Here is a 23431-nt window from a genome sequence, read left to right on the forward strand (position 1 = left end):
TCTCAGCTCCTCGAATGTTGCCAGGCACACAGTAGGCGCTCAATCTAAAATTTGCCAAGGAAGGACTGCATGATCCTTATTTTCATTCCTTGAAGCTCTCAGGGCGGGGCTGGCGGCCTGAGCCTTCAGGGGCTCTCACCCACCCACTGCGGGGCTGCTCCTCCACCTTGGGGTTCTTTTGCCCACCCCGTCGCAGGCCACCTCTACTTTGCACCGCGGTGATTAAATAGCAACAGTAATAATAGCCTCCTTCCGTCCTCTGGAGACCGAGGACTCCCCCTGGTCACCCCGAAGCGCTCATAGTAGCTCAGGCTCTCCAGACGACGACGCGCTCCCTGCGGGCCCAGCTCCCCTCCAGTCGGCCAACAGAGGCTTTTACCGTTTGCCGCATTTCACCCAAAGAGAAGTGGAGCCTGCGAGAGAGGGACCCGGCCACTCGGATCTCTCACTCGGCAGCCCGCGTCTTTGCCGCGAGGACCTGCGGACCTTCGCAGAGTGGCCAGGCACATCTCTCCGAGGAGTAGGGGTACAGAGTCCCAGGCTGCTTTTACATCCACCACTTCATTGAATCTTTTCCCCAACCCCTGACGGGGGCAGCTTTGCCCCACTTCACAGACCCGTCCTCCCTCCCCCCCACAAAAAAGATTAAGGAATCTGCAGGGCTGGGATTCGAACCCCGCGCTGCAATGTGCCACGCCAGGGCTCTGTCCAGCCCGCATTCCGCGCCGCCTCCTTCCTCCCGCATGGTGACCTTAACTCGGCACGTGCTGGTCCCAACCCCCCCCCCACACACACACACATTATCCCACTTAGCCCTCTTTTGGGGGAGGGGTACTTTCCGAAGGATCGCGGGAAGCAGTGCCCAGCTTGGGGTCCCGGGTTACAGACCCCCACCCCCGCACGGCGTTAGGGACCCGGGCCGCCCCGCCCCCTCCCCTGCGCTGCCGGGCCGGCGCTGCCTCTGTCCATGGTCAAAGCACCCGGGTAATCCGCCTTTCTCTTCCGCCCGCCAGCCCCATTCATATTCTAATCACAGCGCGGCCGGCCCGCGAACGGCCACTTTATCGGGGCCCGCAGGAGATGCAGCCCGGCCCCCCCACTTCCACTTCCAGCCCCCCACTCCCTCGCCCCCCTCGTCCTGCACTTTAAACTCCGCCGAGGAGGGGGTCCCTGGGAAAACCGCGTCCCTACCGGGCCGCAGGGGCTTCTCGCAAACTTCGGGGCTGGCTGGGGGCACTGGAGGCGAGGGGCGGGAGAGGCGGAGGGGGCGGGCGGAGGGAGGGAGGGCCTGAGACACCGCCGGACGGACGGACAGAGTTACGGGAAGAGTCACGGGGCGGGGGGGGGGGGGGGGGCGGAGAGACGGAGAGGGGCAGAGTCTTGGGAGAGACAAAGAGACGCGGGGGGCAGGGGCTGGACAGAGGCGCAGGCAGCCAGAGAGCGAGAGCGGGAGGGAGGCAGAGACAGAGGGCAGAGAGCGAGAGACGGCGGAGCGGAGAGAGCTGGGGAGAAAGGGTGAGGGGCCTGCGCCCCAGAAGACAGAAAGTTCCGGAGGAGCCCACCAGCCCCTCATTCCCGCTTCCAGGCGGCCTTCGCGCCGCTCAGGTTGTGGGGTAGTGTCTTAAGACATCAGTTCCCCCTCCGCATCCTCTGCCATCGGCGCGATCCACCCCCACGCGTGTCCGCGGGTCCTCGTGGAAGGGAATCAGGACAGGGCCCCCCAAATCTAACCCAGGGCGAACACGGGAGGCACAGGAAGAGAGGCGAGTGGGGCCCCACTCGTGGCCGCGCGTGCGGCTCCCCCGGCTCTCCGAGTCTCCTGCCACCCTCCCCCCCCAGCCCCCCAGCCCCAGGCCTGCGCGGCGCGGGGCCCGATCCGGGGAGGGACCGGCGGGGGGAGGGGGCCACATCTAAGCCAATTTTGATTTCGCCTATAATGAGTGCCGGGCGAAGGCTGGAGAAGGCCTCTGGAACTTTAAATAAGAAAAACGTTGCTAATGCTATAATAGAAGGGGGAAGTCGGAGGGCCGGGACTGCGTCGCTCGGAGCCCCCCTTTTCGGAGGCCGCTTTTCTTATTCAAAACAGGCCCACAATGGGCTTCACAGTGCGCCTCGCCACGGCCCCATCTGACGAGCGGCCATTCATCAGGCCGGCTGGCCTATCAATGACATTGCTCCCGTCGGGGCTCCTATAAAATGATGCTTTTTCCCATGAAACATCCGCAAACATTTTGACGGGTTTGGCTTTGCCCGGCTGGATTACTGAGTGTCCCTGCTCGCTCGATCGCTGGCTCTTTCTCTCCGCCTTCCCTGCGCTCTCTCCCCGTGCCTTCTCTCCTTTGCTCTTCTCTTTTCTTTCCTCTTCTTTCTCTTTCTTTTTCTCTCTTGACTCTTTTATCCGTGTGTCCTCTCACTCTCGCCACCTCTTTCTCCTTCTCCTCTCCCTCACCCCCTTCCTCCCTGGGCATCGCTAGCACAGGGGATCCCCACGCATCAGGACTTTCGGGGGGCGCCTGCGCTTTCCATGGGAAGAGTATGCATTGTGGGTTACTGGAGGAACCCGACATGGATTCCACAGGTTAGTCCTACCGGGGGTGGGGGGCGTCGGAGGGGAGGAGGAGGGAGAAAGGCAACTTTTAGAAAGAGTTTGCAAAAAGTTCAGACGGGTCAACTTGACAGTTGGAATCCCAGGAAAGAAGGCAGAGCGCCCAGTTTTTAATCCCGCGCGAAGTGGATGATGCGTGCAAGTTTGTGTGTGTGTGTGTGATTATGTGTATGCGTGATTGTGTGTGTGTGTGTCTGTGTGTGCGTGCGTGCATGCGCTCGCTAAGGAGCGCGCTTTCGCTTGCCCTGGACACAAAGTTACGTAAAGATGCGCTGGCTCGCGGCGAGCTCGAGGTGCCACTTGGAGGAAGTTCGCGAGCCAGCCGCCCCCTCCCGGGCCCGGGCTCCTCCCTGGGGGTTGGGGGCCCGGGAGTAGCGGTGCGCTCTGGGTCTCGAGGCGAGGGCCGGGAAGCCAAGCGGAACGCCCCGAGGCGGGGGAGGGTGGCGGCTTTGCTCTGAGCCTAGGAGGTGGCGACCCAGGCTTCGGCTGCTGGAGACGCTCAGCTGGAGGGAGTGGCGGCAGCGAGCCCGGTGGTCTCAGGGAATCCGCTGCGTGGGGAGGTGGGAGCCTAGGGCTGCCGGAGGCGGCTGCAGCCTTCCTGCTGGCCAGGGCAGCCAACGACGCGCTGTAGCCTTGCTGGAGCGCAGGCAGGGCGCGGGACAGCCCGCGAGGCCAGGCGTGGCGGTCTGCAAACTGCTCTGTAATTGGGAGGCCGTCAGGTTTTAGGGTCCCGGCAGTCGGTAACGACGCAGGAAGGAAGTCAAGGAATCTCTTACTACGAAAAATGCCCAGTGTCTCCGTTCTGTCTTCGGTACAGTTCTCAGCACCCCCTGTCCCGGCACCTTTGAAGAGCCGCTGAACTTCAGGGTTTGAGTTACACTCCCTGCGGTCCTTCTCTCTCCCTTCATCCCGTTCGCAGTCTTCCCAGGCCGCTCCTATCCCTGCTCTCTTGCATCCTTGTGGGATCTGGGGGGCGGTGAGGTGCAGGGAGAGGTAGCGAGGCGGCCGTGGCTGCAGCCTGGGCCGAGGACGGCAGCTGGCCTCGGAGCTGGAGGGGGTGCCTGGGAACTTGAGCGCTGCTGGACAGGGCAGTGCCGAGCAACAAGTGCCTTCCAGTCTCGCTGCCCGTAGCACATCCATGGCCCTTCCCGGAGCAAACTCCACTTGGATGCCTCCCCACCTCCACCCACAGGCAGCTTGGAAAGGGGTGTGGGGTGGGGGCATGGGTCATCTGGGGATCGCCCCAGATACTGTTTGTTCCGTGCCTGCAGAAAGATGCTTCGGCTGTGGCCCTGGTGGCCCGGTCTCCCCTGGGCAGGGGGAATCTATCAGCGATCTCCAGAGTCAAGTACTCATCCCATCCCCGCCGTGATTGCCCTTGCCCAGGTGGACGTGAAGCCCCACAGAGTCAGGGGCAAGGCCGAGCCCTCTCAGTCCTCCTCCTAGGTGTGATGCCAAGCGAAAGCAAGGGAAGGTGTCTCCTGCCCAGCGGCCCTGGCACAGCGGGCCCTGCTAGGGTCTCCAGGGCTGGCGGCAAAGCAGGCAGGAGCCCAGAGACGGAAAAGAGCCCTTCTTCCATATTTTTCTGCCCCGCACTTGCACAGCTGCATACCTGTTGAGCACCCCAACATGAGCAGCCAATATTTTGAACAAAAATTAAACTCCTCTCTGTAGAGTGTGTAGTCAAGTATTTATAAGCAGGGACTTGGGGTCTCCTAGCACCTGAGCCTGGGGTGGCCCAGCTGAGGTTTGTGGTCAGCCCCTCCACATGACTCGACCCTTTTGGGGAGCGCTGGGGGCTCTGGATGCATTCTCTTTCCTGCGTCACTGTAGCTGGTGTTCCTGGGGGACACCTGAGCATCTCCACTTAGACTGCAAACACCCCAGTGGGTTCTGAAACCGCAGTCCTTTCCCCCAGCCACTCCTCCTCTCGAGTATCTGAGCTTTCCCCAGGTCGCCATCCTGAACTCAAAATGGGAAATGACAGCAGTGAGAGATGACACGAGATGTACCAGGTGACAGTCCCCTGGGCGTGCAAAACCCAAGCCCAGGAAAATGCTGCTGGGGCTGCAGGGTCCCTCCCAGAGAATTTAATCCAATTAGCTTTTCTTCTGCGTCCCCCTTGTTATGTAAAGGTCCTTTCTCCCAGGCTTGCTGAGAGGAGCGCTCCCTGGAGCTGTTAGATTCTGCTTCTCTTATATAAGATTGCAGGAGACCAGAAACTTGAATATTACTGTTATTATTTCACTCCGAAAGGGCTCGAACAACCCACCCACAACAAGTGCAGGGGCGAAGTCGGGAGCCTCCAGGATCAGAGAGGCCGGCCAGCAGAGCCACCGTCCCTTACTCTTAAAAGCAAAGTCCCCAAGTGTCTCGGCCCGGGAGGACTGTTTTGCAGGGGCCGGGGCTCTAGTGGCCGGCTTTGGGGCCACTTCAGCGTGACCTTCGGAAACGCGCCCCTTTGTTCCGCGCACCGAGCCCGTAATATATTCCTCGGGTTATTGCAAAATACTCAACAAGTGTAGGGCTAAAGACAATGGCCCCGTCGGGGGAGGTCGGAGAGCCGGCGCGCGCCTCCCGGGCCCTCGGCTCGCTCGCCGCCGTGCCCGACAAAGCAAAGCCAGAGGCGACTCTGGCGGCGACACGGAGCCCGGGCAAGCGCCACAGGCTGCAGGCGCACTCAGGAGCGGTGGACGCGCCGTCCGGCCGGCGCGTGGTTCGCAGTCGGCGAGGGGGCGCGCGTCTGTTCGGCCCGCGCTACAGCCCTACTCGCGCGCACCGGCGGGTGCTGAACCGCGCGTAGTCACCCCTGCCCACGCGGGCCGCGGAACGGGCCCCGTCTAGTCTGCCCTACTCCGGCGAGCGTTGCTCAGTTACTCAAGTTGCCCGGAAATTCGAGAACGAGGGGGTAAAGTGGGTAGAATTTTAGGCCACCGAGGACCTCTGCAAAGTGGCCCGGCGGCCAGGTTCGTCGCCTACGCACCAGAAGGGTCGTTTCTTGTTACGCGGGTCGGCGGCTTAGAGAGGGGACACTGCCGAACTCGAATTGGAAACTTCTGTCTCCACCCACTTTCTACCCACGTCTCCAGAACGCAGAGCTGGGGCGACCGAAGTATTCCTGACCCAGGCTGGGTCGGTGGCCAGGGCTAAGTGATCTACAGGGCCCCAGCTCAACACGAGACCCCACCCGGCTCTCTAGTTGGGGACATCCAACAGTGGCCTAGGCGCTGAGTCCACGGGGCAGAGCGCACCCCGAGGGAAAAGGGCCAGGGTCTCCTTCATCTTCCCCTAGCACAGCCTTGGGGACAAGGCCACCTTCTCCGGCCCCGGGAACGGGTGTGCGGACTCCAGGGGCCAGGGGCCAGAGGTGTGAGCGGTACTCCCGAGCCCAAACCCGACCGACTCGCCCTGCCGGGCCGTGCGCGTGTGTGGCCGGAGAGGGGGCATGCGTGCCCCCACCTCTGCCACCTGCTAAGCGCTGGGCCCTGAGTTGGCAGCAGGGTCAAGCAAATGTCGCGCGGTCGCGGGGTTCCTGGGTCCGGCTGCCACAGCCCTCGCCAGCGTGGAATCCCGCACGGTATTCCGCGCCGCGGCTGTGAACACCGCGGTTTTCCCATCCGGCCCCGCAGGACGCAGAGATCCGGAAAAGTTTGCCGGGGCCGCCGTGCAGCTCCGGCCTGGGATTTCCAGGGCCTCGCCCACCCCCCTCCCCAGCGCGTCGCCATGGAGACTGCTGGAAGTTGGTGGTGGAAAACAGACCCGGCGCAAAGCAAAATATTATGAGTGCAGTTGGGGTGACTTCAGGGGGCGGGGGACCGGAGGGCAGGAACGGGAGCCAGAGGCAGGGGCGGACAACAAAGGGCCGAGTGCGCGGAGCAGAGAGCAGTTTGCGCGGGGCCTCCCCGCCGCTGTGTGAGTGCTGGACCATCCCGCTTCCCAGAGGCTAATTTCTCACCAGCAGCTACACCTTTTCACAGCCCGACTGCGCGCCCCGGGCTCCCACCCCTCCTCTCCGCCTTCCCCTGCAACCTCCCTCCCCGTCCCCAGGGTAGGCGCCAGCTGGGCAGTGCGCCCGCCTCCCCAACAGCCGCAGGCTCACCGACGAGAAAGGTTCTGACGTTTCTTCCCCACGACCCGTGGGTCGCCCAGGATGAATTTCTCACCACCCCCACTCAATACGGATCTGAAAGGATGATGAGTTAGGATATGGCGGGAACCAGAAGGGCAAGGGGGTGTCGGGCCAGGCGCGGGAGCCTGGGGGGCTGGGGGGCTGGGGAGATGATCGTGTCCCCTTCATGGTGCAGCAGGCAAAGCTCTGAATTATAATTCGAACTCAGCGGCTTGTAATGTGGCCCTAGGTCGGTCTTCCACCCTTGCCAAGATCACTTTTCATTGGCTGTAAAATGAAGGGTTAGACAGCTCCCAGGCTGAGATTCTGGGACAAGTGAAGCACAGCTCTATCCGTTGGCCCTTTGTGCAGGATGGAAGAAGCAGTACGTGAGCCGGTACCACCATCTGACCATTGCACAGTTAGTGAATCTCTTCCCAAACATATCCTAAGAAGTTTTTGCCACTTAGGATTGTAAGAGCCCTTTTAAAAGCCCTCGTTTCCTCAGTGGCACCTGAGGTGCATTCCTTAACCTCCTTGGGCAACTCCCTGCATCCCCAAAGAATGGACTAAAAGACACTAGACTTTATGGGGCTGTCCCCAGTGCCCGTTTAGGAAACACTGTTATCCTTCTGGGTGGTGAAGCCGGCATCACAGACCCTCAGGTGTATTGGACAGAACACACGCTGGCCAAGGGCCACAATGCTGACGTCAAAGAAAAACCAGGCTCACGGCCCCCGCTCAAGCTGCTTCTTGCACCTGCCACCCTCCGAGTGCTTTTCCTTTCCTTGAGACTCCACTGTGCTATCTGTAAATGAGCGGGTTGCTCCCAGAGATCGCTGTCGTCTACCTGACATCCTGCCGTCTGACCCCACGCCCAGGTCTGTGTGTGTCTTAGGACGTTAGCAGTGTGAAATCTGCAGGGCACGTGGTGTGCCAGATGGTTTCCTGGACATCAATTCTCAGGTCTGCACGAGTGAGGCGTGAAGCATAGTTTCTTCCCTCCCATTTCCAACAGTTGTAAGACCATGGTTCCACGCCAGATTGGTGTGTTTGCTTGCCTTGGTGTCTTTTGCCAAATAGGTTGAGAAGGGATTCAATGGTGACATCACAGATTGGAATGTTGGGCAGAGTTCCACTCCCCCAGGCCCCCGGGCCACCCACCCTGTCTCCAGGTCTTTTAGGGCTCTCTTCAGCTGCACCCTCAGGGAGTCCCAAGGTACTCCAGGATGGAAAAGGTGGGAAAAATCACTCATATGTTAACCCCTTCCACTCTCTTTTAGATATTTGCAGTTTCAGGAAGCTTGGGGGAGAAAGAAGGAACCCCTGGAGGCATTATTTGGAGGTGTCAAGTAACAATAATATTTTGGATTTTCTTCCGTCTCACTTCCTGAGTCCCTGTCGGGTGGCAGAGCCACAGTTCCTGCTGGTGAGGGCTTCAGAATGTGTGTGCTGAGAGAAGAGGTGGACACATTGGGAGTGGTGAGCGCTACAAAGGGCACAGAACAGTCCTGTGGGAGCCTAGAGGAAAGACCATGCTCTCTGGCTGAGTGCCCACCCTGTGTGAGACCTGGACCAGGCTCCTTTTCCTGCAGGGGCTTTTTGGGTCTTGCCATTACTCAGTAGTCCCTTTGGAAGATGAAAGGAGGTCTGGAACTTGCACCAGGTCACAGCTTGTACGCAGCAGAGATAGGACACTAGACTGGGAAAAGAGACACTGTTACAGTGCCGGGTCAGGGCTTGGTTTTCATGCTGGCCTTTAAGGTGGGCTTGAATGCCGCTTGGTGAGAAGGAAGTGTGTGGGCAAGGGTAGAGAATTGCAGGGTATTCTCACAGCTGTGGGGGATTGATCTGGGACACAGACAAATCTTGGCTTTCTTCATTCATTCATCTACTCAAAAAAACTACATGTCTCCTGTGTTCCCAGCACTGCATGCCAGGTTTAACAAAAATGCTGTCTCTGCTTGTCTATACTGTAAATTCTAGACCAATGAGAAAGTACAAAAATGGGAAATTTCAGTGAGTGGTAAGCCCCACGAAGAAGAAGTCTACCCAGAGGAATAGAGATAGAGCATGGTGATGGGAAGAAGGCTGTTTGTTATTCCCCCAGGACAGGTCTGCCCCAGTCAGCTGATACCTCTGGTCTAGATGTTTAATGCTCGAAGAGCAGGTGTAGTACCAAGTGATGCTTAGTGCTGCCGAGCCTTGGTTTTCTTATGGGACCGATACAACCATCTGATAGGGCTGCTGTGAGTGTGATGCAAAAGTGGTAATAGATGACACATACCAGTACCTACCGTGCGTCTTCGCTTGCTCAGCATTTAACTTAAACGCACTGCCGATGTCGTGCTCAGAACAACCCTCTGCAAGGAACTGGTGTTATTCAGGTTTAAATGAGGAGGGCAGGAGGCTGAAGGCAGAGTCAAAACTGGAAGCTGATGTGTTAAATGACCTTCTTCTGGGTCCTTGGAAGCTGGGCTGGCAAGGCCCACCTTGACTGCATGGGGAGTAAGATCATGCTTATCCTGTGTGCCTATCCTTTCTAAAAAAAATATTTATTTATTTGAAAGGCAGAGACACAGAGAGGGCTGGAAAGATCTCCTGTGTACTGGTTCACTCCCCGGATTCCTTCAATAGCTTGAGCTGGGCCAGGCTGAAACCAGGAGCCAGTAACTCAGTCAAGGTCTCCTGTGTGGATAGCAAGAACCCAAGGACTTGATCCATACCTGCTGCTTCCTTGAGAGGCAGAGCAGGCCTCAATCCAGACACTCTGATATATGGAATGTAGCTGTTCCCAGATGCTGTCTTAACCTTTTAACCAAACACCCACCAACCACCCCTTTGTTAGTATTTTAAAAACTAAAGTTCTTTGAATGCTTTTTATATACTAAGCATATCCTAAGAACTCTACATACATTTGTTAGTTGGACTTTCAAAAACATATATATTCCAAAATATTTTTTTCAAAAAAATTTTTCAAATATATTGATGTTTTCTGTACTGTGTAGGCACATCCTCAATTTTAACATCAAGATACATCATTCTTTTCTAAAGGAATTATACCGCAGAAGTAATTTTGTTTTTATTTCGCTGTCTTTCCCACAAAAAAGGCATTTTACGTGCCTGTTTGCTGAGACAGCGTGCTATCTGCCAGAGGAGGTGAGCACGGCGTCATTACAGAGACACCACCTGTTGACTTGACACGGTGTCCTGGAGGAAAACCCTTCGGAGCGCTCAGCGAAGGCGGGTGCCACCCAGCCCTGCCAAGGCCCTCAGGCCGCCGGTGCCCTCTCGGTTCCGGAAGCTCCATGACCCACATTCTTCCCTCCCCTTCACCTCTACACCTCCTCCCCCTTAGACTTGTCGGCATCACTGTTTTATACTTGACTTTCCAGAAGTCAAAAAGTCGTCTTCCAGTGAGCCACCCTCTGAAGCACATTTTAGCAGGGTACAGGGAAAGGATTTAAGTCTTGCCTCTGTTGCATATATGGATAACATTTCTGTTTGTTCTGTTTCTGTCTTTAGAATTTGATCTTTACCTACATTGTGGCTTTTGGAGTTCTTGAAATGTTAAAGAGAAAAGGAGATCATAAAAAGCAGAAAAAGAATGAAATGCAGTGCTGTTTTGTTGTCTGTTGAATTTGGTCCAAATGTCAGCAAACAGGGTTGAATTGGCCTGGGCCAGCAGAATGTATGCTTTCTGCTGCGTCATAATCAATCCTCAAGTCAGGAACACTGAACATGCATGCGTAATGTCCACTTTTGTGGGTGGTCAATCTTCAGTAAGCATAAAGGCGTGATTTTCCCTGTACAATCGTAATTGTGAGTAGATCTGTGAACCTGGACCTGTTGGGTTTCTTGTACTGCGACTTGTGTGTTTTAATTTAAAGGGATCATAAAGACACCTTTGAAAAGGCTGCAACCCAAGGAAGGTCAGTTAGCACCCTGTGTCCTGTGTTTTCCAACTACCCAACCGTGCTGGACTTGTGTTGTTTAGATGCGGCCTATGTGAGGTGGCTGAATATAGCAGTTTTTTGTTCCATCGAGATGGAGAATTGCTACTTCCTCAGCATCGCTCCCTCACACCCATCATGCTGGGGGAAACGTGCTGTTGGTCAACACCAGTGCTTCCGTCTTTGAACTAGAGCTTGAACAGGGTTGTCTGAATAATCGAAAGCCTGCTTGCTCATCGCACCACCAAGCCAGCATCTAAATTTTGGGGCACAGATGCGTTTTGGTGAAGGAAATCATGTCAACATGTTTGTTTTGTTTCTTGATCCTGCCGTGAAATCATTGCAAGTTTCTTTTGAAGCAGGAAGTGTTTCTTTTCAATGCTTTATTTATAGAATCCATATATTTTTTTTTAAATGCGCCTGAGTGACCTGAGTTCCTTATTGTCTTTCTCTGGATGGTTACCTTAAATTTGGAGTGAATAAAAGTATTCTAAGTACTGAATCTGAATGTTCATGAACAGGTCAAGTTTGCATTGAAGTTCGGATTTTATAAAATTTCAGAATTGAGCCCATGAGTTAGACCCACCCAAAGCTATTTATGATGGAATTGATTAATCACTTTAGATGTTTTGCCAAGTTATCTTTGTAGTGTTCAGTTCCACGCTGAAAATAAATCCAGGGTGAGGCATAAATTAGGGTACTTGTATAAAGTTCTTGTTCCAAAAAAAAAAAAATCAGCTAATTTTATATTGTCCTTATACAACTACCAAATGGACTAAAATCTCTCTTTCTAGGAGTTTTATTTCTTTTACTCAATGACTGCTTTTTCAAAAGCAAAATAGTTTCTCCATAAAGCATTGTTCGACATCATAGAAAATAAATACGTCTGGCTGAGAAAGCTCTGGGAGTTTCCAAGGAAGAAAGATTCCAGAAGGCTTGAGGCCCTCCGTTGAAACCTTACAACTTGTAAGCATTGGAAAGAAGATTTGTAAAGCACTGAGCGGTTGTTGTGAGAGGGCCTTTGGTCTCCGTGAACTTTTATTTTCTCCTCAGTGGGCAGAGTTTCTGAGGTTGCTGTGGTTTGGGTAAGGATCTTGTCAGAAACGTCAGGCTTTTAGTTAAAAAAAGCACAGCTTTTCTTCTAATCAAGGCTCCGTTTTAAAGTTTGAAAACTTTGCTGTGATTAGAGGAATGAATTCTTTCGCAGCTTCGCTGGGGTTTCCTCTGGGTGCCCAGGCTGCAGGGCATTCTTCAGCCGCGGCTACTGTGTAGGGAGGGCACCGCGGAGGAGGCTCCGGAGCCGGAAGAGCTCTCCCTCTGCCCAGACGGCACGCACAAGGAGAGTCTCTCGCCAAGGCCAGCTGAGCCCTGCAGGACAGGACAAACTCCAGGGTGAGATAACATCCGGAAGGGTCCAAGGATCGGAGAACCTCAAAGAGGATTCCCTGTAGATCCCGTGCACGGTTCATAGTTGTTTTTGCTATTGAGAGGGATTTTTGAAAGCACCCACTTTGTAGGAGGGTCTGTCAATGCCTGACGATTCACAGACCCTCTTGAAGAAGGAAGGAATGAAAGAAGGGAGGGAGGAGCCAAGGGGGAGGGAGAGAGGAAGTGGAAGGCAGGCAGGCAGGCAGGCAGGCACGGAAGGAGGGCGCCAAGAAAGAAACTAAAAACCATTTGCTCCTTGGCAGCAGGTGGCAATAAATTGTGTTCAAATGATCTTTTATATATATATATATATACAAGTGAATCCCTTTTTGAAATCGGGTGGCAGATTAATGAAACTTGGAATTTTTTTTTCCCAGGCATTTGGCTAAATACGTATACATGTGACTTCACTGAATTCTCCTACTGAACCTATGGTACTATTATCCCCATTTTACAGACAACGAAACTTAAGCCGAGAGAGCCTGTTTAACGTGTCCAGGCCAAATCACTAGTGTCTAACTGGAATTTGAACACAGATTACTCTCGTCTCCTAAAACCTAGAACTAGCAGGAAGACCTTAGAAACACGCATGCTGGCTAACTCCTCCATACATAGAGTTCAGGCGGTCAGGTCATCCCTAAACCTGCAGCTCCATGGGGCACCCTGTCCATGGGTGTCCTTGGGGCACTGGCTGCCACCAACACTGCGATGTGACCTGGGCAGCAGGCTGCTGGCTGAGGACACCCAGAGACTCCTTCCGCTAGGGGGTGGCTCTGTCCTCAGTGTGCCTTTCTTCTCGAATCCTTCTGCGTTTCTGAGTGGAAGCCGTCACTTCTGCTCAGTCGGTACCTCTCCATTTGCCTGTTGCTTTGGCAAATCTTTCATCTTAAGCACATTAGGGGCTTCACATCTATTTGCTTACAGACACAACTTCACTTTGAATGGGTAGGTTCAGTACACAGACCTTGCTGCTGAAATTCTAGCACTTTCCATCTGCGTGGCCTGTTAATTTGTGATCACAGGTTGAGTCATGCACAGTGCAGGCTGTGGAATCTGGTGAGATTGACGAGAAGTGGCTTTGCCATGGACTGGATGTATGAACACAGCAAGTCACGCAACTTCTCTAAGCCTCGGTTTGCTGCTCAGTAAAATGGGGTTATTCAGGTCCCCACCTGTTGGGATATTGTGAGGATTACATGAGGTGATGATGTGAAGGACTCAACACACCAGTGGTATATTGCACTAGCTCAATAAACAGCAGGGACTTTGAGTGCCACGTGCTTCTCCTGTGGTCCCCTAGTGGCTCTCAAGACACCACTCCATTTGGTTTACACACACACACACACACACACAATACAAGATTTTATAGGATTTGTTCTTCTACTCATAAGTGTGAGTTGGCATGATCATTCATTCCCATTTTACACTCAGTGAAACGGAGGCTTAGGGTGTTCCATTACGTGTGTTGGTTCATACGATGATTGAGTATCCAAACTGAGGTTTTCTGTGGCATCAAAGCTGCTCCTTCTCTGTTTCGATTATTCACTTCCACACCTGTTAGAAGCACATGGCTGTAAGGAAGGGGCCGGTAGTCTCCCTTCTACAGGGTCCTCCATCCTAGTTTCACCTCAAAGTGCACTTACCTCTGTGGGTCTAAAGGACAAGTTCTTTCCGCCCTTATTTTATGTGTTACATGAAGCTTCTTCATTTGTTTCTCAGGATTTCCGCTTGTGTCATCATTACTGGTGCTGACCACAGCGCACAGCACAGTGTCTTGCACGCGGTCAGTCCCTAATCAATACGTCCTTAACGTGTGGATCAATCAGCCTGAATAGCACATAGGATGCTGCAGCTCTTTGCTGCTTTCTGGGATGCCTGGCTCAGGCTGCATGCCAACAAGCACTTGATAAAGTCACTGCCATGAACCAGCTCTCCGGAGACTGCACTATGTGCCAGGCATGGTACTGGGCTACACCAATAACTCCTTACGTTCCCTCCTCCCTTCCGTCCTTTCCTCTCCTCCTTGTTGAGCTGTTATTCGGCATCAAGCACCATTCAAAGTATGCAGAATAAAGCACAAATCAGCTCTCTAAAGGAGTTGATGTTATTTCTCCTAATCCTGGTAATAACCTCACGGGATAGATTCTTTTTTTATAAGAAGGGAATTGAGGCCCACAAGGGTAAGTAATTTGCCTAGGGGCGCAGAGCTTCCTGGGCCCATTGCAAGGGGAGGATTCAGTGTCTTACTAGCTTCTAAGACTGAGATCCAAGAACCAACTAGCGTAACTGATAACAACAAGGGACTACAGGGGGATGCCTCAGGGTGGGCCGGGTATAAAGACTGGCAGCTCAGACACAGTGCTTATCCTGTAAGCACGTTGCATGCTCTACTCACCTGATTCTCACAAAATCCTTGAGGTGCTGCTGATACAGACACAGGTTGAGTCCCTTGCTTGCCCTTAGGTCCCAAGTCAGGCTCCACAGTCTGTGCTGTTACCTATGACACTAACATAAAAAAAATAAAAAAATTTAAAAAAAAGGTGGTGACTCCATCACCAACAAGCAAGGATGTGGAAATCATAGTGGTCTACATTTCTAGAACTTTCTCAGTGCTGGACAGCGCTGTTCATGCCCTGGTCACCAAAATCTCACACCATCCCTGTCTTACATGTGGGGGTGGAGGGGAGGGGTGCTGAACTGTAGAGGTGTTCTTCTGCCTGAGCCATTCACCCAGTAAGTGGCCATGCCTTTGCAGTTAGTCAGTAAGCCCACCTGCTTCTCCTCCTCCTGGTGACTCAGCAAATGGCTCAAAACAAAGAATGCTGTGCACTAAGTCGCTCGTGAAAACATTGTTGAAAATGGGAATATGAGCTTAGTAGAACATTGATGTCTAACCAACAACCATGGATATGTAGACTGGAACCACATAGGAAAAATCTGCCTGATAGGATAGGGAGAGGAGAAGGAATCGGAATTGTGCTTGCTGGTATGACAGCTCAGGCCTGTGCTCACCTGGGTGCGAGACGGGGGGGCAACGCAGATAAGGAGAGTCCCATTGCCAGGTTAGAGGGGCGGGGCTGTGAGCAAATATATTTCTCTCTTCAACATTTTATTTTTTAAGATTTATTTGTGTTTTACTGTCTCAACTATTTCTTAGCAATCTATTTATATCTGGAAGGCAGAGTGACAGAGAGGGAGAGGAAAAAGATCTTCCATCAGCTGGTTCACTCCCTAAATGGCCACAACAGCTAGAACTGGGCCAGGTGGAAACCAGGAGTCAGGAAGTCCACCCACATTTCCCACATGGGTGGCAGGGGCCCAAGTACTTGCCAGCCACCTACACAGGGAGCTGGATTGGAAGCAGAGCAGCCAGGACTCGAACCAGCACTCTGATATGGGATGCCAGCATTGCAGGACCCACTGTGACAAAACTCTGGCCCCATCAATATTTTAAAATGTAGTTTCCAGGCCATCATAAAACTGGAAAGTAAACAGCATTATGGCCAAGAGAAGGTTTATCTCAGAAGTTCAGCCTAGGTTGAAATCTGGTTGGAACCTGTAGCCAGGAATGCCTGCCTCCAGAGTTTTCGAGGGAATCCCCATCTTCTAATAGAGAGGGTGAGAAGAGATGGAGAAGAAAGAAGAAAACCAAACAAAACCAAACTCCTAAAACTAGAACAGGCAATGGTGTCAAGAATTGGATAATATCAGATGCCATGCAGAGCAAGCAGCCTCGGCTCCATCATTTGTGATTTTATGCTTTGACAATAAGGAGCCAGCATTGTGGCACAGCAGGTAGAGCTGCCACCTGCAATGCTAGCATCCCATATCAGAGTGTTGGCTCAAGTCCTGGCTGCTCTGCTCCCAATCCAACTCCCTGCCAACGTGCCTGGGAAAGCAGTGGAAAGCAGCCCAAGTGCTTGGGTCCCTGCTACTTATGTGGGAGACCCAGATGGGGTTCCAGGCTCGTGACTTCAGTTGCAGCCATTTGGGCAGTGAACCAGAGGATGGGAGAAAACCCCCCCCCCTTTTGTAACTGCCTTTCAAATAGATTAATAAATAAATCTGAAATTTAAAAACAGGCTGGCATTGCGGTGTAGCAGGAAAAGCCGCCACCTGTGACAGTATCCCATATTGGTGCCAGTTTGTGTCACTGCTGCTCCACTTCCATTCTAGCTACCTTATAATGGCCTGGGCAAAGCAGTAGAAGATGGTCCAAGTTCCTGGGCTCCTGCCACCCATGTGGGAACCCAGATGAAGTGCCTGACTCCAGGCTTGGCTCAGCTCTGGCCATTGCAGCTACTTGGGAAGTGAAGCAGTGGTTGGAAGACCCCTCTCTCTCTGTAACTCTGCCTTTCAAATAAATGATCAAAAAATTTTTAGTAACAGAAATGGAAACAAAGAGAAAAGTCTGCTGATCTTAGTGGGTGGTAGGTGGGCTCCCCTGCAAAAGTCGAGGGGAGATTAAATGTTTCAACCTGATGATGCAAGAACATACATTAATCCTGGAGCTCCCAGGAATATCTTCAGAGCAGAGAGCTGCTTTTACACTGAATTTATCTTAGACAGGAGATGGCACTGAGCACCTTAGGTTTAATTTTCTTTAGTCTCTCTGGAGACTTCTGTGGAGTTCATGATCTGTGAACAAATGACATTGGTTCACCCTTGAGAGTTTCCTCATTAATTCTGGTACCTTGCAAATAATGACCCCTTAATTAAACTCTTGGCCCAGTTTGGAATTTTCTGTATTGAGTTTCCCTAACGCGAAAACAACCACATTATCGAGCACCTAACATTTGGTGTTAGACACAGCTTAGTCCTCACAATGGGACTTTATGCATGTTTGACTGTGGGTGTTGTAGTGTAGATAACAGCGCGGGTTTGAGTCAGATTCAAATCCTGGCTCAGTGGCCTACCAGCTGTGGGATGTGGGGCAAGTCATTGCTGTAGGAGGCAGGTGATGAAGATGATGGTGCCTGCACTGGGGCCAGCTTCGGGAGATCGCTATTAGTGCCACCCCGGGTTCACCCGCATCAGGCTGCGATCGAGAGCGCCCTCAGCTGCTGAGTCAAAGGTCAGACACGGCTCACGGGGGCCGACCAGGGGCATGAACGCGGCTAACTAGAAAGACGGAACCGTTCCTGATCTTTTCTCACCCGGGCCTTCCTTTCCATCTAACTACACCCACTGCCGTTCAGACTTAGACTGTTAGAGCGGATTCCTACCGAGGGCATCAGTAAGTCCCAATTGGCCTGAGACAATCCCGGCTTATGCATATGGTCCTGGAAAAATTGCTCCAAATGCTGCTTTTCCGTCTCAGAAGTGGCTAGGTCTGGGTGACAAGTGATGCGATCAGCCTCTCCACACCTCCTTCCTCCGGGTCTCTCCTCTTAGACTGGAGTTAGCAGCCCCACATGGAGCTGCTCCCAGAACTGCTTTGCCCAGGTCCCGTTCCACCCAGAGACTGTCAGAGGTTCCCCACCACCTGTGGGATGAAATCCAGCCCACCGTGTGGCATCTTACAGAGTGCCGATCCAACAGGCACCTCATCGACCACATGGCGTGTTCAGTATTGGCCAGATGCTCTGGCTCCCTGTCAGTTTCCTGCATGCGTCTCGCTCTTCCCCCAGCGTCAGCAACTTTGCATATGCTGTTCCTCTTCCAGGAACACGCTTCCTCCCTCAGCCCCTGGCCCATGCCTTCTTCGCCTTAGCCGCCAGTGTGACACTACCCCTGCAAGAAGATGCCCGGCTCTCGTGTTGAGGTCAGACCACCCTTTCTCTCTCTCGTGGCACCCTTGGAATCCACGTGTCTATTTTTTTATTATTATTTTTTGACAGGCAGAGTGGACAGTGAGAGAGACAGAGAGAAAGGTCTTCCTTTGCCGTTGACCACTCTCCAATGGCCGGCACACCCCGCTGATCCGAAGGCAGGAGCCAGGTGCTTCTCCTGGTCTCCCATGGGATGCAGGGCCCAAGCACTTGGGCCATCCTCCACTGCCTTCCCGGGCCACAGCAGAGAGCTGGACTGGAAGAGGGGCAACCGGGACAGAATCCAGCACCACAACTGGGACTAGAACCTGGTGTGCCGGTGCTGTAGGCAGAGGATTAGCCTATTGAGCCATGGCGCCAGCCCCACGTGTCTATTTGTGTAATTATTTACAGCTGATGCCCACACGGCACTAACTGTGAGGGTGGCGGCTGTGGCTTTCTTGTCAGAGCTGTACCCCTACTGTGCGTCCCCTACCTGGCACTCCCTAAATAGTTGATAACCGAATAGCAGGCAGGATGGCTATGGATCACTTTCTCAGCCAGGGCATTTCCGGTCACTTGTTCAAAGCCCTCCAATGCCTGCCCAGCACACTTGGAATAAAAAGCTCGAGGCTCTTCTGAACACTTGGGAGCCCTTCTGGACCATCTGACCTCATCTCCTGCTGCTCTCCTGCTCCTTCCGGCTGCTCCTCAGCCTTTGCACACCAACGTCTCATTGGAGAGGCCTTCGGGGTCCCCGCCCCCTCAGCCAGCACCCCCTTCTCTCTAGATCCCGCTCTAGGGCTTCCTTGTCCTCCCTGACAGCTGCTGCTTTTTGATTGGTTTGTGTGTCTCCACCCCAGACCAGGAGGGCAGGAGCCCCCTGAGAGCAGGGCCTTCATCTGCCATGCTCATCACTGGACACCCCCAAAGCCTGGCAAACAGTAGGTGCTAAATCCATACTTGGTGAGCAACAGAAGGAATAAAAAAGCTGGGACAGAGAGGGGCTGCCTCTTTGGAGGCAGAGCAGGGCCCCTTCCTGGAACCCAGCGGCCCCTGGGGCAGGGCCTGTGACGTCGCCATGGCAACCCACTGACCTGAGGGCCTCCCTGGAGAGGCCACAGCTGTGACCTCCTGGGACCCAGATCTCCATGGCAGAACCCAGGGGAGAGAGAAGACGGGGCTGGGGGCGAGCAAGCAGGAGGAAGGCACAGCCTGGCGCCAGAGGCGACAGCAGCAGGCCACGGCGTTATCATGGTTCCACTGGTAATGACAGGGCCTGGGGAGGGGAGATGGGGGCCCATCCCGACACCCCCCGAAGGACCCAGAGTAGCTGCCAGTGTGGCTTGTCCACTCTTATGTCGTTTTTCAAGAGCTGCCCATTCCTACAGTAGGCCCAGCATGGGGCCCTGGAAGGCTGCTGATATAAGAGCACGAGTAACCTCTATGGAAACCAGGTTCGCTGGGGGGGTTAGGCCGTTCCCCTCAGGTGCTGCCGAGGCCTGGACCCCCAGTGCTCAGGAGCCCGGCTGGGCGTGTTCTTCACGCCCCTCCCCACTGCTGAGCCAGCTGGCCGGGCCCTGCTGCCCACAGCCTTCCTGGCCGGATGGGGAGGCCGGGGCAAGCCGCTCCTGCTGGCCCCCTCCTCGCTCTTGCTCCCTGCTCCGTGGGGGCATGGGTCAGGGAAGCCAGCAGCTCTCCCAGAGCCCACCAGGCTGTCAGGCCTTTGTGTCTTTGTCCTTGGCGGCAGCCCTCTGGCCTGGAACGTGCTGCTTCCCTCCTTGGCCTGCCAGGTGCAGAGGCTTTAGGGCCCTGGCTGCCTGCGAGAAGCAGCCAGGCTGGGCTGGAAGCTGCCTTCTCTCGGCCGGCCGCACAGCCCCTTATTGTCACACCAGCCGCACCTCCGGGCCCCCTGCTTGCTCGCTTAGGGGGACGGGGTGCCAGGAGGAGAGCTCACCAGTGGGGGAGTCAGACCGACCTGGCCCAGTGGGACAACCAGCTGGCTGGGGGAGGTGATTAAGTCCCCACCTCAGATGCTGTGAGGAGTGGGGCTGTCCCCAGTGCCTGGGGTCTGTGCCTGTCTCCTGTGCCCCACAGAATGCAGCATGCTGAGTGTTTTCCCTTGTATGAGTTCAGTCCCTCTCGGGGGCAAATGCGCTCAGGTAGGAGCTGGAAGGTGGAGGGCTCATCCCAATGTTGTTTGCAGAGTCCTCAGAAAGTTCACAGAAAAAATATTCCATTTTTTTCTTGTACCACAATAAACTATCTTTTCATTCTCTCTCTCTCTTTCTCTCTCTCTCTCTTTCTCTCTTTTCTTCTCTCCCCCCACCCCCAAGCTTTTTGAAATGCCCTCACAGCTAGGAAGTGGCTGGGCTGGGCTTTGAAGCCCAGTTACTCTAACTCCAGGCTCGTGATCTGCCAAGCCTGCCGCTGTCTTTTTCACTTTGTTCCACCGCCCCCTCGGTCACTGCCCTCAGCCACACTGGTGTTTCTGCCGCTCCTTAGGCGAGGCAAGTAGGGGCCTGCCGTGGGCCTTTCGTCCTTGCGGTCCCCTCTCTGTAACCCTCCGAAGGCCTTGCCCCCTGCTTGGGCTCCTCAGGCTGCCCAAGGCGCCTTGCTGGAGGAGGAACGCCCTGTCCATCATTCTCCGTTCCTTTCTCCCGCCTCCCTCTTCTTCCTTACAATCACCACTACCAGCTCTGTGCCTGACACTCCTCCAGGCTCTCTGGGGACCACGTACGGAGCAAGGTAGACAAGGTTGTTGGAACTTACTTTTTTAAGAAAATATTTCTTTATTTGAAAGGTGGGGACAGGGTGTCTTCCATCTGCTGGTTCACTCCCCACATGGCTGTAACAACTGGGCCGGGCCAAAGCCAGCAGCCAGGAGCTTCTTCTGGGTCTCCCATGTAGGTGCAGGGGCCCAAGGACCTGGTCCATCCTTTGCTGCTTTCCCAAGTGCTTTAGCAAGGAGCTGGATTAGAAGTAGAGCCAGGACCTGAACTGGTGCCCCTATGGGATGCCAGTGCCACAAGTGGCGGCTTAACCAATTATGCCACAATGCCAGCCATTAGAACTTATATTTTAAGGGTGGGAAAAATAAGTCACTAAAACCAGGAATAAATCAACAAGATGCAACCAGTCTTGAGACTTTAGTCCAGCAGAAATATCTTGCTGTGATTGATGTATGTTGGCTTCCCATGGACGGCTTCTGTCCACCTCTTCTGTTAGAACTTCATATTGAAGGCACTTAATGATTGTTTGAAAAATGAGTGAAAGGGTGAATGAAAAAAATGGAAGAACTCCCTGTCCACGTGCCCTGTAAGCTTTAAGGAATACCTTTTGGTGAGCATATTAATCGGCTCCTGCCAGATCAGTACGTGTTGGTGAGGGCCACTGTGCGTCCCCTGGATGTGCCGTGTCCCCCAGGCAGCGGCTGTAGTGAAAGCACAGCCCTCCCTAGGAAACCCATCATCCGCTCAACCTCACTCTAGGAACTGGAGAAAGTCCCCTCCAGGTGAGGTGCAGAGGCATACAGATCTGCTCCAAGGGCTGTGGCGTGAGGGCCTTGTGAAGTAGAAACCCACAGGCACCGTCCACATGGTCCTTCCTCGGGTTGAAGGCACACCTCCAGGGAAGCAGGGGAAGGACGCGGTGCAGCCCAGGAGGCCGCACTCACAGCCGTGGGGTAGCCTGTGAGTGGTTAGCACAAGCTTGGTTCTTACTCAAAGGCTGGAGGGTTTCTCTGGATCCGGAACGAGGCAATAGTGAACAGGAAATTATTCAACTGTGAATTGAACTCCTCTTTCCTCTGTGTCGCGTGTGATCCCCAGGACGGTGCCAGCATTGCCACATGGATCACAGTCTGCCTTGTGTTCGAGTGTTTGCTTCGATCCTAACTTCCCATGACTATCAGGAGGTATCTTAAAACATACTGCGTAATATTGTTCTGTTGTCTAGTGTAGACCACGTATGTGAGAGCGCCTGGCAGACAGTAGGCACTTACTATTGTCTTTAGGAAAAAGTGATGCATTCAACACCATATATTTACTGTGTAGCATCCATGGGGCCAGCTGCTCAGTGCAAGATGGTAACAGAAATGCCAAGGCCTTGTCCTTGTGAGCTGGGGCAGTAGCACCTCTTGCGTCGTGGACAGCAACGAGAGGGCATAGGCCAGTCTTAGGTTTGTGTCGCTTACATCTTCCTTTAGCACAGCCTCTTGCATCTAGCAGGCACAAAAATAGATGTTTGTTGAATTTCTCTTGCTCTCTCTGGAAAATTGCCTTTGTGCTTTTCTATGCCTTACGTGGCTGCAAACTAATTAGACAATTCTGCAGAGATGCGGCTGTGTCTACTTAGGCTACGCATCTCCCATAGTTTGTGTGTTACTAATACGATGTTTATTGAGACTCTTCCAGGAAAGACTCTGTGGCAGGCACTATTGGAGAGGCCAAAGAAATAGAATAAAATGGGCTCCACTCGAATTTGTATCTAAACCAAAGTGTTTGACAAAGGCTGACAGAGAAATATGTGAGTTTAGTAAAAACTATAACAGGTAAGTAGAATTTTAGCGGAAGTTCTAATACAAGCAAACTGTGACCAGTGCTGCAATATTGGCACTGTGTTCTAGGGACTGTATGGGACATAGTGAGAGCTCAGCTCACATTGGAGTGAGCATTGTGGTATGGCCTGAGTTTGAGGGCTGACCCTGCCTCTTACTAGCTGGGTGACTTCCAACAAGTCACCTAACCACTCTGAGCCTTCCCTTTTCCATCTCTCAAATGTGTATATCTTGTTTTATTTTATTTTATTTTTATTTATTTGATAGGTAGAGTTACAGACAGTGAGAGGGAGGGACAGAGAGAAAGGTTCTTCCACTGGTTCACTCCCCAAATGGCCACAATGGCTGGAGCTACGCCGACCCGAAACTAGGAACCAGGAGCTTCTTCTGGGTCCCCAACGTGGGTGCAGAGGCTCAAGGATTTGGGCCATCTTCTGCTGCTTTCCCAGGCCATAGCAGAAAGCCGGATTGGAAGAGAAGCAGTCGGGACTAGAACCAGCGCCCATACAGGATGCCAGCACCACAGGTGGAGGATTAACCTGTGCCAAAGTCCCATGCATATATTTTTTTTTTTGACAGGCAGAGTGGACAGTGAGAGAGAGAGACAGAGAGAAAGGTCTTCCTTTGCCGTTGGTTCACCCTCCAATGGCCACTGCGGCCGGTGCGCTGTGGCAGGCGCACCGCGCTGATCTGATGGCAGGAGCCAGGTACTTATCCTGGTCTCCCATGGGGTGCAGGGCCCAAGCACTTGGGCCATCCTCCTCTGAACTCCCTGGCCACAGCAGAGAGCTGGCCTGGAAAAGGGGCAACCGGGACAGAATCCGGCACCCTGACCGGGACTAGAACCTGGTGTGCTGGCGCTGCAAGGCGGAGGATTAGCCTACTGAGCCGTGGCGCCGGCTCCCATGCATATCTTTTAAAAAGATTTATTTATTTATTTGAGTGTCAGAGTTAGGAGAGACAGAGAGCGGTCTTCCATCACTGGTTCACTCCCCAAATGGCTGCAATGGCTAGAGCTGGGCTGGTCTA

At 53.6% G+C, this 23431-nt stretch overlaps 1 protein-coding gene across 3 annotated transcripts in view; it reads left to right on the forward strand.

The window, feature by feature from the left end:
• Nucleotides 1-2395: 2395 nt before the first annotated feature.
• Nucleotides 2396-23431, forward strand: part of RFX4 (regulatory factor X4) — a 164954-nt gene continuing 143918 nt past the window's right edge. For 2 of the 3 annotated variants that reach the window (XM_008257109.5, XM_051846592.3), the window contains exon 1: nucleotides 2396-2578. In XM_008257109.5, coding sequence (XP_008255331.1) covers nucleotides 2536-2578 — 43 coding nt within the window. In that variant the 5' untranslated portion in view covers nucleotides 2396-2535. Of the gene's footprint in view, nucleotides 2579-18873; nucleotides 19111-23431 lie in introns of those variants that run through there. The other variant, XM_008257108.4, reaches the window with a different exon arrangement.

Source organism: Oryctolagus cuniculus, chromosome 11, assembly GCF_051225735.1.
Source record: "Oryctolagus cuniculus isolate XC-2025 breed Fujian yellow rabbit chromosome 11, ASM5122573v1, whole genome shotgun sequence".
NCBI lineage: Eukaryota > Metazoa > Chordata > Mammalia > Lagomorpha > Leporidae > Oryctolagus > Oryctolagus cuniculus.